This window comes from Ascaphus truei, chromosome 2 (assembly GCF_040206685.1).
Source record: "Ascaphus truei isolate aAscTru1 chromosome 2, aAscTru1.hap1, whole genome shotgun sequence".
Taxonomy (NCBI): domain Eukaryota; kingdom Metazoa; phylum Chordata; class Amphibia; order Anura; family Ascaphidae; genus Ascaphus; species Ascaphus truei.
This window is the reverse complement of record NC_134484.1, coordinates 297584780-297603956: the sequence shown is the minus strand read 5'-3', so window position 1 is coordinate 297603956 and position 19177 is coordinate 297584780. Positions and strand designations below refer to the sequence as shown.

General features: G+C 41.4%; 1 protein-coding gene across 17 annotated transcripts in view; it reads right to left on the bottom strand.

Moving 5' to 3' along the window:
- BRD9 (bromodomain containing 9) overlaps positions 1–19177 on the bottom strand; it is a 105797-nt gene that overhangs the window by 38465 nt on the left and 48155 nt on the right. For 6 of the 17 annotated variants that reach the window (XM_075586392.1, XM_075586391.1, XM_075586374.1 and 3 more), the window contains exons 7-11: positions 15795–15970; positions 14728–14748; positions 6172–6328; positions 5958–6033; positions 1176–1271 (exon numbers count right to left, since the gene is read on the bottom strand). In XM_075586392.1, the coding sequence (XP_075442507.1) occupies positions 1176–1271; positions 5958–6033; positions 6172–6328; positions 14728–14748; positions 15795–15970 (526 nt within the window). The remainder of the gene's footprint in view (positions 1–1175; positions 1272–5957; positions 6034–6171; positions 6329–14727; positions 14749–15794; positions 15971–19177) is intronic. The other 11 variants (XM_075586383.1, XM_075586385.1, XM_075586390.1 and 8 more) reach the window with 6 other exon arrangements.

Genomic DNA, 19177 nt, shown 5'->3' with positions numbered 1-19177 from the left:
TCTCTGCCCGTGTCTCTCTCCCTCTCTGCCCGTGTCTCTCTCCCTCTCTGCCCGTGTCTCTCTCCCTCTCTGCCCGTGTCTCTCTCCCTCTCTGCCCGTGTCTGTGTCTCTCTCTGCCTGTGTCTCTCTCTGCCTGCGTCTCTCTCTGCCTGCGTCTCTCTCTCTCTCTCTGCGTCTCTCTCTCTCTCTGCGTCTCTCTCTCTCTCTGCGTCTCTCTCTCTCTCTGCGTCTCTCTCTCTCTCTGCGTCTCTCTCTCTCTCTGCGTCTCTCTCTCTCTCTGCGTCTCTCTCTCTCTCTCTCTGCGTCTCTCTCTCTCTCTGCATCTCTCTCTCTCTGCCTGTGTCTCTCTCCCTCTCTGCCTGTGTATCTCTCTGTCTCTCTCCCAGACTCTGGATATATTATTTACCCTATACTGCTTTCTTCCAGATCTGACGCAAGCTTCACACGGGAGACATCGGAATCCCCCCTCCCTCCAATGTATAACATTGCGGGAATGAGGGGACCTGGACATTGAGGGACTGCGGATCAGGTAAGATCCCAGGCGGGATTGCTGCTTTAAATATTGTGAAGCGAGGCATCCAGACTCTGGCTAATTGGTGCAGGAAACTAGTCATTCATATTTGGCTTTTTTTTCTAGATCCGACATTTACACACACACACACACACACACACACACACACACACACACACACACACACACACACACACACACACACACACACACACACACACACACACACACACACACACACGTAACAAGGACTAATTGTAGTATAATGTAATACAATAAATAAACTTGTCAAAAACGAATGTTCTTACTAGGAATTTATTCAATTTATTTTATTTATGTATTTTTTTTAAAGCGGGATTGGGGGCGGGACTAGGGGTGGGACTAGGTGGCGAGTAGATGTTTTGGTTCGGCGAGTAGATTTTTGGGTGATTTGTCAAGCACTGTGTGTGTGTGTATATATATATATATATATATATATATATATATATATATATATATATATAAAACGCAATCCGTTACAACGCAACTCCGCTTATAAGCGTATGTATGTATATTTTTATTGTTTATAGTTTGTATACAAATGTAGGCAAACATTTCCTACTTTAAAGTGAAAGTTTTGTATACTTTATTTTCACATAAATAAATACAGTATGTTTCGCCTTACCTTTATGTCTGCGATCATCTTTAAATCCAAGTGTAGTAAAGCTAGGTAACAGCTTGCTTGATAGGGAACTCAAATCCACTGGATATGTTTCTTCTTCTAGAACAATAACTTGTTTTTAATTAAATTAACATTGTTTATTCTAAATGCATAGTAAGTTACAAGATGTATCAGAAGAATAATGAGCATTTAAACTGATCTGAGGGCAAAGGCTGAAAAACTGTACCCAGGCCTTAATTCTGCAGTACCCAAGTAGTTTGCTGGTAGTGAATCCTGAAATGTATTTATATAGCTATTTCAGAAAATGCATTTATGGGTTTATATAATGCTTGTATCTTCTAATTATTAATAAACAGTCGAGTGACTAAAATAGGTGTTTGAATATATGTACTAACAAAATAAGATTTTTATTTATATAAATCTGTATAGGTGCTTGGGGGGAAGTTAGACAACATTGCAGGGTACTCCATTGCCAAATTGGTCCACAAATGGCGGCTAATTGTCAATCTGGCGGCAAAATTATGCCCAACTGCAACATTTAACATTATTTAAAGTAGCATTTCCTCTTGCAGGTTTCTTTTTTTGTTTTTACTAGATGCAGCAATTCCTTACATTTACGGCAATACAATTATCTAAGCTGCTGATCGATCAGTAAAGATCCTGATTCCCAGGGCACGCAATATGGCTGCCTATTTGAAAAGAGGAAGTCGTGTGGCTTCCTAAATGGTTGCACCAGTCACTGCAGCTTGATTTAAAAGCAGCAGTAAGGGAGTTAAAAGAGGAAATACATATCCTCTCCCCGAGAACTACTGACCTGGAAACTAAGCTGAATTAAGCTCTTCAATTGCAAACAGCAGCCGATGACTAGTTTGGGCCAGGAAATTAACCTCCTTCAAGATGGTCTTGAGGATCAAGAGAATAGGAACAGGAAACAAAATCTAAGGATTCGCAACATCCCAGAATCAAAACTTCCTGATCTTCTCGGTCCCTATTTAACAAATCTTTTCAATACAATTTGTGACGATCTTCAGGGAAAATACCTCGAAATTGACTGGGCCCAGCGGGCCCCAAATCAGATAACCCAAAGCGTTGAAGAGATATCATAAGACTGCTCAGCTACTCTGCCAAAGAAAGGATCATCGCAGCATACGGGGAGAAGAATGAGATCACTTTTGAAAACGAGCCGCTTCAAATATTTAATGATCTCTCCAGGGTGACTATTGAAAGACGACACGAGCTCAGGTCTCTGACCCTGCTGCTAAGAGACAACGGTGTGCGCTACAGATGGGGGTTCCCATTTAAGCTCATTGTGGCTCAAAATGGTAAACACCTCGCCATCAGTCCCCCACTGGAGATGGATCAATTTACCCGTATGCTGGGCCTCTCGCCACCATCTACTAAGAACCGTGAGCCCCCGAAATCATAAAGATCAGACCGAGGTGAGAGACAGCCCAGGGCCTCAGAGAGATTTGCGAAGGAAACTGTGCAGAGGACGGAGAAGTAAGAAGATCAACCTAGTCACCTATACAGACATCTTGCTCCTGCTCCGATTATCACATGAGGAGAGAAAGCCGACTGAACACACAGACCTGAGAAACAGCCGAGGTCCTTGAAGAGTTTTAGGGTCTGATGTTCGCCTCCTGGCTCCGACCTAAGGAGCTATCGTATGTTTTTTCTCCGCAGAGCTGATGTGTAAACATGTCTGGCTTTCGTATAGAGCTGATGCCCTAACCATCAGGTCGAAGTCTGAGCAAGAGCTTTGATAACGGTGATGTTTGGTTCCGATGGGGGGGGGGGGGTTTACGGATGGGGTCTAGAAACCCGACCATGGATGTGTCCCGGCTTACCTATTTTTCTGGTCCCAACGCGCAACACAGAAAGTTCAATTATTTGACCCCTCTCGTCATGCTCCCGACATCTGCGAGTCTGAACTGAGACCGGGATGGACTGGACACCCCATCCCCGGACACACTGACTCGGCCCCGGACACTCAGGTTTGATCAATATATTCTCCTCTTTTTCTTAGAACACTGAGCGGGCCATGCCGATCTCTGGTGCTTGGACGAGAACCGAGTTCTAAGCGGTCAAGAGCCCCCATCAGGGGGAATAGAAAAGTTATATTTTATATCCCCAGTTTATAACTGTTTAACTGCTTCCCATATGGTAGTACAATAGTAACCAATGGTCTCTCGCCAAGATGATTCGAGGGTCCGGCACTTTGAAGTGTTTCCGAAGTGTTTGAATTATTTGAATTTTTTTCTTTTTGTCCCCCTTTTTGTCTGAACTGAGACTATAACTTAATAGCAGGGGAGAGGAATGAACCTCAATGGTAGGTGCTACTAACCCCATAGACAGGCGCACATAGCGCAGAGACATCCACAGTTAACCCTATAAATACAGGAGCCAGGAACACATAATCCCAGAGCAACACTGCAGCCGCGATGATGGAAGCCAAATAGGCGATCACAAAGGTTGGGGACAATCTGACCACGGCGATCGTGAGGTCCCCCGACAGGAACCAGCAGACCCACAAAATGCCTAAACCTAAATATGGTTTCTAACGCTGAGGTGGACAGATCCTCCACCCCAGGTCAAACCCACACGTCCCATATCCAAAAAAACAGCAAAGAATTGTAGGGGTATAATAAAGGACTTTTCGATGACTGATATTTGAAGAGCACAACATCAGGGCCAGAGGGACTACACCTTCTATTCTCCTCCTCACCAAACATACTCGAGAATAAATTATCTATTTGTCACAAAAAATATTCTTTAGGCCTCTCTAAACTTGTATATTGGACCTATAACCTCGTCAGATCATGCGTCAATTGACCTGGCCCTCACCCTTCCCTTTGTCAAAACGAACTCTTTTCACTGGAGATTAAATGACTCATTATTGAATCACCCTGAAATAGAAAACAAAATAAAACAGGCCTTAAAAGAATATTTCAATCTCAATAAAGGCTCAGTTTCATCCCCGGCGATGTTCTGGGAAGCCCATAAGGCCACGATCAGGGGTAACTTTATCTCCATAGCAACCCACAAGAAAAAAGCCAAATTGAAAATATATCAAGAATTAACTGATAAAGTTACAAACCTAGAACAATTACATAAAGTCAATCCTTCCAAAAAAAATATACAAAGCCCTGATCGCGACCAGATCGGAGCGGAGACAGATTCAACTAGAAGATGTTGAAAGGGACCTGAAGTGGACCAATCAACGATTTTATGACAAGGGAAATAAGGCTGATTAACTGCTAGCTGCTAATATCAGAGCAAATTAAAATATCCAGGGTATAGTAATTGGAAAAATAAATGTTAACTTTTCCCTATTCGCAAATGATATTATTTTGACTTTAGCAAGTCTCCAGACCTCTCTACCCAACCACCAAAAAGCTTTATCAGACTTTGGGAAAATCTCAGGATACAATATAATAAGTTAGAGGCTCTAAATTTGAATCTCCCAGACCCGGAGATTAAATTACAAAAATTAAATTTTAACTATAGATGGAGTTCCTCTCACATTAAATATCTAGGAGTAAATGTGACCAGGCCCTACCACTCTTTATATCAGAGCAACTACCCACCTCTGTTTGACAAGATCAAAAGGGATCTGGCTAAGTGGGATGGATACCAGATGTCAGGGATTGGTTGAATTTTATCAGTTAAAATTAACATACTCCCTAGCTATTATACCACTTCCAGACCCTCCTGGTCCGCATACCTGGATCCGAATTAAAAAATCTACAAAATAGAATATTTCATTTTATATGGCAGGGCAAAAGGCCCAGAACAGCTAGGTCGGTTATGTTGACTTCAAAGATAAGAGGGGTATGGGAGTCCCAGATACCTCAAAATATTACCAGGCTGCCCAATTACGGCAGGTGGTGGTCTGGAATGCAGATCTATCCCAATATTGCTGGTTGGCTATAGAATCCCAATATGCTAGAACACCTTCTCTGCTAATGTCCCTATGGGCCCCTGATAAGAAGGATATAAAATGTTTGAGCTAGGTCTGATGAGGTGCACCTGGAAAATCTGGATCAAGTCCAAGAGCAAATTCAAACTCACGTATCCCGCCTCACAACTCACCCCACTGTTCAACAACCCTAATTTTCCCCCAGGATGTGATTACAAACAATTTGACCAGTTTAAAGCTAAGAATATTAGAACAATTGCTGACCTATTACATAACTATTGAAAAAAGAATCAACGAGGTGATGCATATGGAAAAAATTACAGCTTTCTTGAAGCATTCAACCGACGAATTTTATAAAACATGGAAACCATGGTTAGGACAGTGAATTTATCTGAATAATTATGTCAGTTAAAGATAAAGCTACCAATTTTCTGCAAATTGACCGGGCTGCTCACTACGAGCGTGGATTGAGCCGAAGCCGAATAAATTGAGTATCTAAGCTGTATTCTTTAAAATAAAAAGAATCCCCAAAAATAGAAGAATTCTGCTTGAAGTTAAGTGGAGTGGCCATGGATTGGAAATCAATACACCCACCTCAACGTGCAAAGATAAAGACAAGATTTTGATTTGGTGTTATTAAAAACTACTCACTGTTTTTTCTATTCACTGAAAGTATAACTGTATGTTATTTTTATCAATGTCTTTGGATGTTGTTAATTCTCTGTGAATCCAATAAAAATGACCAGACTGAAAACTAAAAATGCAGTAAGTATTATGTAATACTGCACAATTGATTTAAAAACAAAAAAAAAAACAAAAAAAAAAAGATTTTGAATGAAATGCTGCTTTGATGTAATTATACTTACCTTCAGTATCTGGATCTGAGGAGTTGACAACATTGTACACTAAAGTTCCATCTGCATTCTTTTTGAGGTAACCAATCTAGAAACAATTAAAAATGCAACTCAGTAGGTCATAAATAATGGTCTCTGGAACTATAAAAGACATGGTTACCCAAGTTGATTTTCCAATTTAAAAAATTGAGTATTTTGCCAATTACATAACGTAAAATGAAGCTACCCGGCAGTTTGGTAGGTATCTGTTGATCTTGTCCCGTGCTTCATCAGCAGCATGCTCTACCAAGGCCAGTACGTGTTCTTCAGCTGTGCTGTCTGTTAAACTGCAAGCATTACCTTCTGGTTCAAATATGCAGCTAAAAGAAAATGTACATTGCATACTATTAAAAATAATTTGACCTGGAAGCAAATCTAAAAACCCATATGCTACCTCTCACTTGATGCAATTATCTAGAAAGCACTAAATAGATTTAACAAAAGCTCTGCCATGTATTTATTTTGTTAAAGAACATACCTAAATAGTAACAAAATATTTTAATTGATTTTTCACTTAAATGTTATAATAAATTGTTGTTTGGTTAATTATATTCCCCAAGAGAGAGAGAGAGAGACTATAGAGTGGTGAAATTAAGTGGAGATTTAAAACTAAGACAATCAAAAGGACTAATACTGAAGCAAAAGCTCCGTAAAAATGCAGTGATCGAAGAATTTTTTTTTTTGAGAAGTAAATGCATTTAATAATTCAATTTCAATTTAATTAGTAAATACAATGCTATACATCAAATTATAAAGTAGGAAAGCTCTACATCAATACAAACACCGATGCTTACATACATTGATTTATTGGGGGGGGCGGTCATGTGACTGCTTTAGATGTATAAAAGTAACACCACTTTAAGGGAAGCATTAGCAGGGTAGGCATTAGCATTGGCATCTTAAGAGTGATGCATTTTAAAGTGAGAATATATAGTTTAGACTAGACGTTGACTGGGGACTGGATCTACTGCAAACTCTTCTACACAAGGCAACAAACGGTGAGCTACTCTGACCACACACTATGATCTCATGCTTGTTAGCCTGCACACTTAACACCCCCTTTACACCTTATTTTACTGCAGCCTCTCCCAACTGACTGCACACAATTGTCCTCCCCCTCCCCCTCAACCCTCTGCAAACCCTGAATAGGCCCAAGCATTGCAATGCACTAAAATATTTTGACAAGGAAAGGGCACACCCCTGCTGTTTATTCTGCGCATACTGTGGCTCACAACAGCTTCATGCAACATTACCTACCTCTGTGATAATGAACCTGGTACTGTATGGACCTCAACTTTGTTCTTTATCGTGGTTTCATGAAAATGTTACTTTCTCTATCCACTACAAACTCCTTCCTCCTGGACCACACCCAACATCACCATACAGTACACCCTGGATTACTCAAAAGCCTTGCACTACTGGATGTTGGTGGAGAACTGTGAAAACCAGCACACCAACCACCGCTCACTTTAATGGCAAACACCACAAATTTACAACTTACAAACAACTACTCAAATTTCTACTCCTACTAGTACTCTCTTTAGCAGGTGATATTGAACTTAACAATGGAGAGAAAAGAAGTACCCTACAAAATGCACTCACTGTGTGAGCATGTGTAATAGTTATTTAAATCTAAAACCCTTTTATTAAGTATTAAAAATGAGATTGGAAAGAGGGATCAGGTATATGCATCCAGGACCTGTCCCTATATAACCGCTATCCACTAGAACTCTTAGTTATACAAGTGTCACTTTTATCAGAGATATGGTAATTGATTTGTCTTGATATTTGTCTTTTTTATTAAGATCAAAATAATTACTTATTATATTCATGTGAGACCTGCTGGTCTCTGTATGCTCAGTCTAATACATACCTGGATTTATACTATAATATGATGCTAAGTGAATTGTTGACAACAGCAAAATACACAAAGAGACACAAAAAATCGTGCCAAGGCTTTTTATGTCACAGAAAATTATTTTCTTTGTGACATCTGAGCATAATGAATAAAAAGTTTTCTGGTATCACTCTGCTACACTTGTATTTAGGCAACACATACCACATGTATTACTATATATAATAGCAGTTAAATCAGGGTCTAAGGCTTTATTCACATTTATCTATCTACTGTGAATAATCCTCCTAAAATTCTCTAAATCCCTCCAGTTATTAAAGGGGTTCATATAGATCCCGCTATTTGCGGGAGAATTACATATGTACCTAAACATCACTATACATGAAGTATCACTTCCCAGCACAATACTGTCCACCTGGTTACACACACTACCAATTATATTCCAGTATAGTATTCAAGGAATAACTGTAAGGTCTATGTCTCCATACTAAACCTAATATCTCACCACCTCATGAACTGGTTCAAGAGCCACAGAAATGTTTGACTTATAATAGTGCTAAATCTAATATAACTTATCACACAGTTAACAACCCTAATGGTTGGTGCTTAGAGGTACACCCTATCTGGTGTTTTTATGCCTCAGGGCGCAATTCAAAGACCACATCAAGTGGTATAATTGGTACACTTACTTTTGAGGCACACTCTACCAAGTGTATTCTTATGTCTCAGGGCGCGGTTCAAAGACCGCATCCAATTATAGCCCCTCCAATTATAAGGTACCATGTGTCAATACCATATTATTAGAAATAGCACTAGTTGGTGAAAAGTGTATGCTGTGGTTCTAACCAAATATTTGGACACAATAGCCAATATTTACCAATTCAAAAAATTGAGGTGGCGATATCTCAGAGTATGCAGATATACATGCATTTTTAGACACATTGCGTATAACGTTAGATGACAGGAGATCAGCCAGTGCTGTTTCTCACTCATTAATCAGATGTGTGCTTAGTCTGCTGTGCGTATGCCCTGTGTCAGTTTGGCTGGGAAAGAGATACTTGTAATGCTACTATTTGTTTAAGCAAATATAGTGTCAACATGCGTTTATGATGTTACAAAAATGCCAATACATTGCGTCTAAAAAGTGTTTTAATCATGTCCAATTGCTTAATATACAAATCAGGACCCATATCTTTCTCAGAGTCGCTGTAAGTAGTTTATAATGCAGCCACTACTTAATTTTGTAATTCTGGTATCTTGTTACATATAATATAAAGGCACACTATCAAGTAGTCTTATACCTTGGGGCGTGATTCAAAAGGACCGCATCCAGTTATAGACTCTATAAATATTATGTAACTAGAGGTTAACACTAAACCAGGAGCACTTTCTGTTACAGGCACATGTAGTTATTGCAACTTAACTCACAGATTTCCTAAGTTAAAGCGATAGTTGCAAATGGTATTAAATGTGCTGGTGTATATTTCCCGACATGTTTAGTATATAGCATGTTCAGTTTTCAATGTTATTAGACCAACATAGTGTTAACATGTATCTTTTAACCATGACATGTCCACCTTAGTAATAATACAGGGACAGTTTAACTTATCTGAGTCATGGATCTGCCAGTGTTTGTAGCGTTTGAGTCTTTCGTATTCGATATTGAACTTAACCCAGGCCCTACCTTTTCAACTTTGTCCCATACCCCTGAGAATACCCCCTTCAAATTCCAAAAAGGTCTATCTGTCGCCCATATAAGTATCCGGTGCCTGCTGCCCAAACTGGATGAACTAAGGGCATGGTGCCTTATGCATAAACCCAAAGCCATCTTTCTCACAGAAACATGGATAACCCTTAAAACCCCTGATGCAAACAGCGCCATTCCGGGATACTCAATTTCTAGGAGAGATAGGTCAAAGAGAGAAGGAGGGGTGTTATTTTATATTGCAGACACCTTACGATTTACTCTATTAAATTGCACCCCAATCCCACCCTCTTTTGAAATCCTAGTTGGCAAAATCTGCCCCCCCCCCCTTTTCTAAGCCTATCTTGGTTGCTGGCATCTACCGCCCCCTAAAATCCCTGACTGATATCACCCAGTTTCTTGGCTCCATTTCCTCTCTGAATGAGAAAAGTGAGCTGCTAGTTCTTGGGGATTTCAACTTCAATTGGCTGGACTCTAAAAACCACAAAATCCAGATACAAATCAAGTCACTTAACCTAACGCAACTCATTTACCAACCCACACGGACAAACCTGAAATGTCACAACCATGCCTTGCTAGACTGGATTCTCTCCTCAATCCCAGCAGAACCCAATCCTCTGGCATCCTTCCCAACATTTTCAGTGACCATGCAATAGTGTACTGTTTAAGGAAAATTAAACACCCCCAATCAAGCCCTACAGTTCTCCTCACTAGAATATTTAGAAACTTTAACCCACAACAGTTTATGGCTGACCTTACCGACGGCCCTTGATACAGAATCAATTTAATTCCCTATCCCTGCTTCTGTGCTCAACTATTTCCAATCTGAGTTCTTAAAACTCTGTGATACCCATGCTCCACTACGCAGAATAAGGGTACGGGGGGCCCACCTTCCGTGGGTTATAACTGACCTAATAGCATTCTATCATTTCAGGGATGCCTTATGGAAAAGCTACAAAGTAACTGGCACTACCAAGGATCTTAATCACTGCAGATGCCTGCACAAGTCAAACAAGACACAAATAAACAAAAAGCACAATATTACTCTGACAATCTTCACCAGAATACATCAAACCCAGCTAACTTCTGGAAGGTTATCAACAATACTGTACATTCCAGCCTTCTAGCCATTAACAACCAAGTAATATCACTAAGGAGGATATTACTCTGACAAGCCCCACTGACATTGCAAATGCATTCAATGATTAAGGCTGTCTCACATTTTAATCTGGTCTGTAACTGTTTCATACGCCCATAATATATATTTTCTTTAACTGTGCATGCAATGTCTTGTATATAATGTATACCCTGTTCATTTATGTAACTGTATTTGTAACCATGTATTATTTGTCTTAACTCTGTGCCCAGGACATACTTGAAAACAAGAGGTAACTCTCAATGTATTATTACTTCCTGGTAAAATATTTTATAAATAAATAAATCAAATCAATTACATAAATAAAACCACTAGCCAATCAATTAAAGAATTCCCACCACTAACCGAACAATACATTCCATATATAAAAGCAGTAACCAACACATCAATTAATTAATACATCCAATAGGCCAGCGGTGCACAAGATTATTTAGGGGGGGCGCAGGCTGCGTGAGGGAAAACCTGGGGGTGGGCAGAGCTGTGCACGAGCGGCCAGAAGCTCTGTGCAGAGGCTGCTTCTCTGCTGTGTCTTGCAGAGGGGCGGGGCCTTTCCTGCACACAGACAACTCCTCCTCCTCCTGTCTGTTAGCCTCCCGTTTTCAGCAGCACATGGGGGGACCTGAGCAGGCTTAGTTACTCCCTCCCCCCATCCACCAGAGGGGTGTGTGTGTGGTTGAGTGTGTGTGGGGGGGGGGGGTTGTGTGTGTGTGGGGGGGGGGGTTGTGTGTGTGGGGGGGGGGGGGGTTGTGTGTGTGGGGGGGGTTGTGTGTGTGGGGGGGGTTGTGTGTGTGGGGGGGGTTGTGTGTGTGGGGGGGGTTGTGTGTATGGGGGGGGGTTGTGTGTGTGTGGGGGGGGTTGTGTGTGTGTGTGGGGGGTTGTGAGTGTGTGTGGGGGGGAGTGTGTGGGGGGAGGTTGAGTGTGGGGGGGAGTGTGTGGGGGGAGGTTGAGTGTGTGTGTGTGGGTAGAGTGTGTGTGTGTGGGTAGAGTGTGTGTGTGTTTGGTGATTGTGTGCGTGGTGATTGAGTGTGTGTGCTGTGTGTGTGTTGTCTGTGATTGGGTGTGTGGGTGTTGTGATTAAATGCAGCGGTGCACAAACTGGGGGGGGCGCCCCGGGCGCAAGATTATTTAGGTGGGACGCGTGCGGCAAAACCTGGGTGCGCAGGCGTAAAAGATGTGCACGGGCGGCCAAGAAGATGTGCGCGGGCGGCCTCACAGGATAGTGCAGGTGGCGGCCACATGATTCGGAGGTACGGGGAGGAGCACGCTCCCTCCGGTATCTGCCCTGCAATAGCACTGTTCTCCTCCGCTGGCAACCTGCTTCGCTGCGATCCTCTGCAAGTGAAAGGGTAGGCTGCCACTATATCAATCATACTATGAATGTACAGAAATGGAAAAAAAAAAACACTTCCCCGCTCGTGCTTGCAAAATTATGCAGGACACCCTGTGCTCATGCTTGGAGAGTTGGTGATGTCACCGCTCTCAGCGGCAGCGTGGACGCAGCTTAATTTTGCAAAAGCGAGCTGTTAAAGTATGTAAGTATTTAGACTGCGCTTAGAGTGCCGGCTACGTGACGTCGCTTGAAAACAAATGCATTGTCGCCGCCGCGTGCGCTTATAGTAAGCGCGACAGGGCAACGCGATTTTTTGAAGCCGGCAATATTTGATTTTTCAGAGGCTGTCGCCCCATGTGACAGCCCCTGAACCAATCAATGGCCTGATCGACCGCGCCACCACAAAGCGAAATACAACTTTCGCTAGCGGCGACGGGTGACATTACGCATCTCTGTCGCGGGCACTATACGCGCGGCCTTAGACATATTTGTATTTACATTGTATACCGTTTAATAAAGGGCTTTTTTAAAATGTGATTTTGATTACATCAGGCAGGGGCGGCCCGAGAAATTTCATGGATAAAAAGGGGGGCTCAGCATAAAAAGTTTGCTCACCCCTGCACTAGGCAACACATACATTTAACCATTAGCCAACAAATTAAATCATTAAATAAAAACACTAAACAATCTGTAAAAAAATACAAATCAAAACAAGCCATCACAATTAAACACAATTTAATCAAAACAATAAACATACATAGAAAATACAGTATAACAGTCAATAGAAGAAATGCATTTGCCAAAAAATGCATTGGCTATTACTGTATACATCTGTACCCTAAACAGGTAAAGATTAATGCATTAGCAGTCAATGAGCATTGAAAAACATAAAAACAGAAAAATCCAATCCAAAAAACCTGTAAAAATAAAAGTACATATATTCAATATTGATCTTACCTTCAGGAGCTTTGGCCCTCCGAATCCCGGGGAATCAGCAAGTTCTCCTCCGGTGACGAAGCACAATCCAACGCCATCCACGGTGAAGATCCGGACCAGGTAACAAAATCTTCTCTAGTTCATGTGTTATCACCTTCTTCTTTCTTCATCTGTGACCATTTCTTTCTTTTCTTTATCTTCTTTCTTTTTCTTCATCTGTCAATCCAACCCCATGTTAAATCCACGATGTTGACTCGCCGGTTTCTTGAGCTCAACCCACTACATGGGGTGCCGGTATCTCCTATGCATGGAAATGTCTCGCGTCACGTGACGCACTGTAATGTTTAAAATTGAATAAAAGCCCTGCGATCGCATGTGAGAGGCGCGCAGTTAGTGACTGATTCAGCCTACCTCTAACTGTGCGTCTATTACAGAAAGGCAGACCCCGGTAGGACCTGCTGTGTTAATACGAAGGGCCATTATGGTTTGCCCCAGCAAAATTAGTGAGGATCACGGGCATATCTTGAGAATCCATTTCAAGATTTGTTCGAATAACGGCCGCTGCATCTGTATGCCAAACTAGGTGTACTTTACAAGAACAAATCCTCCCCAAAATCTGCTGGTGCGAAAGCGCATCGCACAGCAAATGCTAATGCCAATTATCGACTATGGGGAAATAGTATATGGCTCGGCACCCCAAACCCACCTTAGCAAACTTGACACCCTCTACAATTCAATATGCCATTTTGTTCTTCAATGCAACTACAACATACATCACTGCTAAAAGCTAAAAGAACTAGATTAGTCATCACTTGAGTCTAGGCACTAAGGTCATCTTTCCTGTTTTGCCTTCAAATACTTTCTGGGCAAGCTATCCACCTATCTGAACAAGCTCCTCTCACCTACCACATGCAGCACTTATCTGAGATCTGACTCAAAAAGACTGTTCATGGTCCCATGGTTGATAAGTATCCTGCCGCTCCTCCTCTTACCGTACACCCCAAAACTGGAACAATCTACCGGAGACTCTCACAGCCACCACCAGTCTAAGTTCTTTAAAAACTAAAACTGTCTCACATTTTAATATGGTCTGTAACTGTTACATACAGTAGAGGCAACGTTTATTCTAACATTTGCTGTAAACTAGCCGGGTTACATTCTGGGTATGTGCTGGGTATGTTCTGGGCTAGTTTGAGGCACGTTTAAGGCATTTCTGCATTGACTAACGACCCATAGGATTAACACAGCAGGGATCCCTGGCAGTCCAATTCAGTTTGAATGGGACTGCCAGGGACCCCCCGCTGTTAATCTGATAGGCCATTAATCAATGCAGAAATGCTGGGGCTAGTTTAAAGAAAGTTTAAGGCATGTATTCAGAATGTACCTGGGTGTTTCCTGGGTTTTTTGGGGAATTGCCACTGGTTTTTGTTCGAATAAGAGTTGCCTCTACTGTATGCCTATAATATATATTATTTTTAACTCTGCATGCTGTGTCTTGTATATAATGTATGCCCTTTTTCACTTATGTAACTGTATTTGTAACCATGTATTATTTGTCATCTTAACTCAATGCCCAGGACATACTTGAAAACGAGAGGTAACTCTCAATGTATTACTTCCTAAAAAACGATTTGATAAATAAATAAATCTAATTTTTATTATTATTTTTTAACTTAATTTTATTTTATTTAAATAGACAAATTACATCACATCTTAAAATCTACAGTCCAAAATAAAGAGATAATTAATAAAGGCACTTACCTCTGATCATCTTCTATGACCCTGCCAAAAAAAATGTTGTTCAGAATAATACATTGAAATGGTTTACTATTAGTTATAGTTTTTAATAAATGGACAGGAATATATATGGTTTGTGTGTACCATATATACCTACACGTACTGAATAAATCTATATTCTAAAACACAATATGCTTTTTCAAAAAAATGTTTACAGCTTTTTAGGCATCTCTTTTGAAAATTGCATAGAAGAATGAACACTGGTCAGCCGACTGCTCAGCGGACACGTCATGCACTGTCTGGAGACTGAGAAGCTGCAATCCACGTCTATTCTTTTTCAAACAGGCACAGAGAACAGGGAGGAAACGATGATCGCAGCCACCCAGCCAGCTGACATTTAGGTATGTGAGAAGGGCAAAGAGGGCAAGGGCTTCGTGTGGGGACGGGGAAGGTATGTGGAAGTAACAGAAGGTGAATGGTGTGTATGAGGGGAAGGGTTTAGTGTGGTTTGTGTAAGAAGAGGTGTGAGAGAGAAGTGAGTATGTGTAACGTGTGTAGGCGAGGGGTGCGAGTGGTCTGTGTGACGCAAGGGGGAAGATGAGTGGGGTGTGAGTGTATGGAGTATGAGAGAAGTGGGGTGAACTGAATATGAAGAAAGGATCAGTATGAAGTTTCAAAAAGGAAGTGAATATGGAGCGTGTAAGAAGGGGGTGCGTGTTGTGGGTTTGGGCAAAGTGAAAAGGAATGTGACGCATGCAAGCGAGAAGGGGAGATCTAATGAGCAGGACAGCCCCAAGATTTTAAATATCCTTTAGGGGTGCCCCTGATCAGAAAAGGTTGAACCACTCATGTAAGCCATGTGTTTGTAGTGGGTTTTTTTTTTCTTCCCTTTGGCCTAAAGCATCTCGTTTCATTGTATGAGATAAAGATTTGATAATTAAATATTAATAACACAAATAATTAATGGACTAAATCAAAGGCAGAAATAAAGGTTTAATGTATTGCCAAAAAAATATTACACACACACGTCTTTACCACAGAATATCTATAATGTCCTGCCAATAGTAACAACAGTAACAGGAGATATTTACCTAATAACTTCTTTGCTTGGCTTTTTGGATTTCTTTGCAGTCTCTACTGGTACAGGTATGATCTCGGGAACAGGTTCTTCAACTGCGGTGTCCTCATCCCCCAAAATAGCTGCCTGCTGAGAAAAATCCATGTCCTGCATAAACGACATGCTGCGCTTCAAAGCTAAAAGCCGTTCCTAGAATTGAAAAGGACAGAGTGGCGGGGACTTTACATTTTCCCTCATAGCCAAGGTGCTATGATGATGGGATGGAATGGGTATGGGTATGGGCATTACCTCATTCCTAATTGCTATTTTTCAACTTTCATGCAGCATGATTTGGTCATGGTTCATGGCATCAAAATGTTTATCAGCCAGGTCAATTCAGACCTTTCAATTCAAAATAGAAAAGAGAACCTTAGAAAAATATAATTGCATAAAGATGCAAGATATTTTTTTTATATCAATGTGTAAAAAGAACATTGTGAGTAATACGATTTCAAATTAAAACAGATTAAAACTTTGACTTCAAATGGCAACCCAAGGCTCTGAAATACCTGGTGGTATACATTACCAAAGACTATAAAATCCTATACCAAGCAAACTACCCTAAATTACTAAAACAATTGCATACCGATTTACAAACATTACCCCCCCCCCTCCCCTTCCTCTTTTTCATGGCATTTGGTCTACTTTTTCCAATGTCAAACAGCATCATATAATATCTATTAGTAAGGTTATGCCTATTATGTGTCTTTATACTGACAAAATGTTTTGCATATCAATATAGATTTGAAGCTGTGATTAACTATATGACATAGATCTAAGAGACCATTTACATCTTTGCAGTGCTGTGACGAGCTTTTTAATCATTGATATACTTTCAATACACTGCCTGACAATATAGCCTATGTGTATATATATATATATATGTCTGATGCAGACCATATTTAATCATTGCAATATGACCATTATGGCATAGGTATTTAACATACAAACAGGCAAAGGTACTGAACAGGTTAAATTTTAAATTTATTTTCGCGGGCTTTTGAGTGTATTTAAGCAGGCAGTCACCGCTTCTCCCCACTCCGAGACGAAGCCCTATCTGTAAGGGTGAAACGCGTAGAGGGGGAGATTGCGGTGTAGCCCTTGTGTGTGTTCAATAAAGTTTTTCTGAAGAAACATCCGGGAGCTTCATTTTCTCAGACATGCGCAGTTGCGCCGTTTTTTCTCTTCTACCTGGACTTCACTGGCGGCGGCACGCAGGAGCTGGCGAGGAGAGCGGGTCCCAGACCAAGGATGCAGGAGAGGTAAGACGACATCCCCCTGCACCGGTCAACTCAGTGGCCACGCGTAGCTCCCTCCCATATCGCTCTGGTGTCTGAAGACACCCTAAGGGTGATTGCTTGCCTCACACGGAAGCGCATGACAGTTATATTGCATGTTGGATTACCTTCTGTCAGCAGCTCGTGTTTAGAAGCACATTACTATTCTCCTGGGGTTCTCTCATTAGAATTCCCTGACAATTTGCTTGGGCAACATTGGGAGTAACCTCGTGCATTATCTACACTTGGTTTATACACACACACGTCAAAGGGCTACACTAGCATGGATACTGCACCTGAGCAAGATCCTGAGTTTTTATTCAGCTGTTGCAACACTGCCAATCGCATGCACAGAGCGGAGGCTATTTTTAGCAACAACACAGAACTTTTTTGTGAGGACACTGCAGACCTCAAAATACACTTTGCAAAGTTGGAGAAATGCTTATTATTACGGCAGAGAATATGGTGGGAAATAACAACCATGGAGAATTATAATCGCGTCAAACGCATTCCCAGAGGGTTACGCCACACCAAACCACCTTCTTTTGGTTTTGTGAATGGGGAGTTTGAGCAACAGTGGTGCCAGATCCTCAACGACTGCTCATTTAAACTAATGGACCTTATTATAAGATGCAAATCTGAAGAGATTAAAATGGTGTCCAAACAAATAGCAGAACTGCAGCACAATTTGAAAGCCTTTTCACATATGGAAAATTTTAAAGAGCTATATCTGAAAACGGCTAGCAAGCTCAATAAGCAAGAGAAAACAATTATGCTTAACAAGCAAACTAAATTTGAGCGAGATAAGGCTGACTACGAAGTGCACCAGATTTATATCTGGCAAAAATTACCCTCTAGAACCAAGGGTAAACCCAAAACCAAGAAACCACATAAAGAAGGTGGGGGTAATAAATCCATCCTAAAAGGGAACAAAGATAATGAATTAACATCACATGCTGTATCTTTTTCATTCTCTGAGAGTGACTTCTATCCATCGTCCGGTGACGAAAAGGCAGGAACCAGTGAGATGATGCATCCGAATAGACCGGCCAGTCAGAAGCCCTCAAAAAACGGGGAAAGACAAGAAGAGGCAGGAGAAAGAGTATACAGTGGAATGCCCTCAAAGAGATTGAAAACTTGAATATTGAGACCAGTAATGTCATAAACATCTCTAAACATGAACTGACACAAGCAGAACTGTCCATTTTACACCTTGGACTATCTTTTGCACCAAGTGCACAATTCAATTTGTTTTCAACTATGGTGGATGTATTTAAATTTACTAGGAAGTTAACCCTTAAACGGTTCTTTTCCACTAGAAGTAATAATCCCAATGCAATGTTACCCCTGTTTGATGTTAACCCTGTTGTCCCTGTTCCCCTAGGTTTCCAAGACAAGTGCCAACAGCAGGACCTGATGGATCTCTTTAACGAGAATAACACTATAGAGGACCCCATAGATTTTCTGGGTAGTACCAATTCAGGTTTTAAGAAGAAGTCAGTGTTCTAACCCTGCACATATGCGAGGGCAATACATAGACATCTTCCAAAAGGGTATCGAGAGGGATCTTTCGCTCCTTGCTAAAGGCATAGGAACTAGGGGATCACAGCGAGATAACTTGACAGTGGAACAAAGGGCAGCTTTAAAATCTCTGGTTAATAATGATTCTATCCTTATTAGGAAGGCGGACAAAGGGGGCGCAACGGTGGTGCTCGACAGAGAGTACTATATAGCTGAGGTCCACTGGCAACTAGACGATCCAGAAGCGTATCGTATTCTCGACAGTGATCCGACTCCCCAGTTCAGTAGAGTTCTTGGACCTCATGGACGAAGGTGAGATTTTACATGTGCTCTCACCCAATGAGCGAGACTTCCTCACCACTCCAGATCCCATCACACCCATCTTTCATCACCTGCCCAAAATACACAAGACACTCATTGCACCCCCAGGTAGACCCATCATTTCCAGCATTGGTTCCCTGGGTGAACACCTTTCTCAATATATAGATCACTTTTTACAGCCACTTGTTCACTCTTTACCCTCACACATTGTAGACACCAAGCTACATCTGGGTTACCC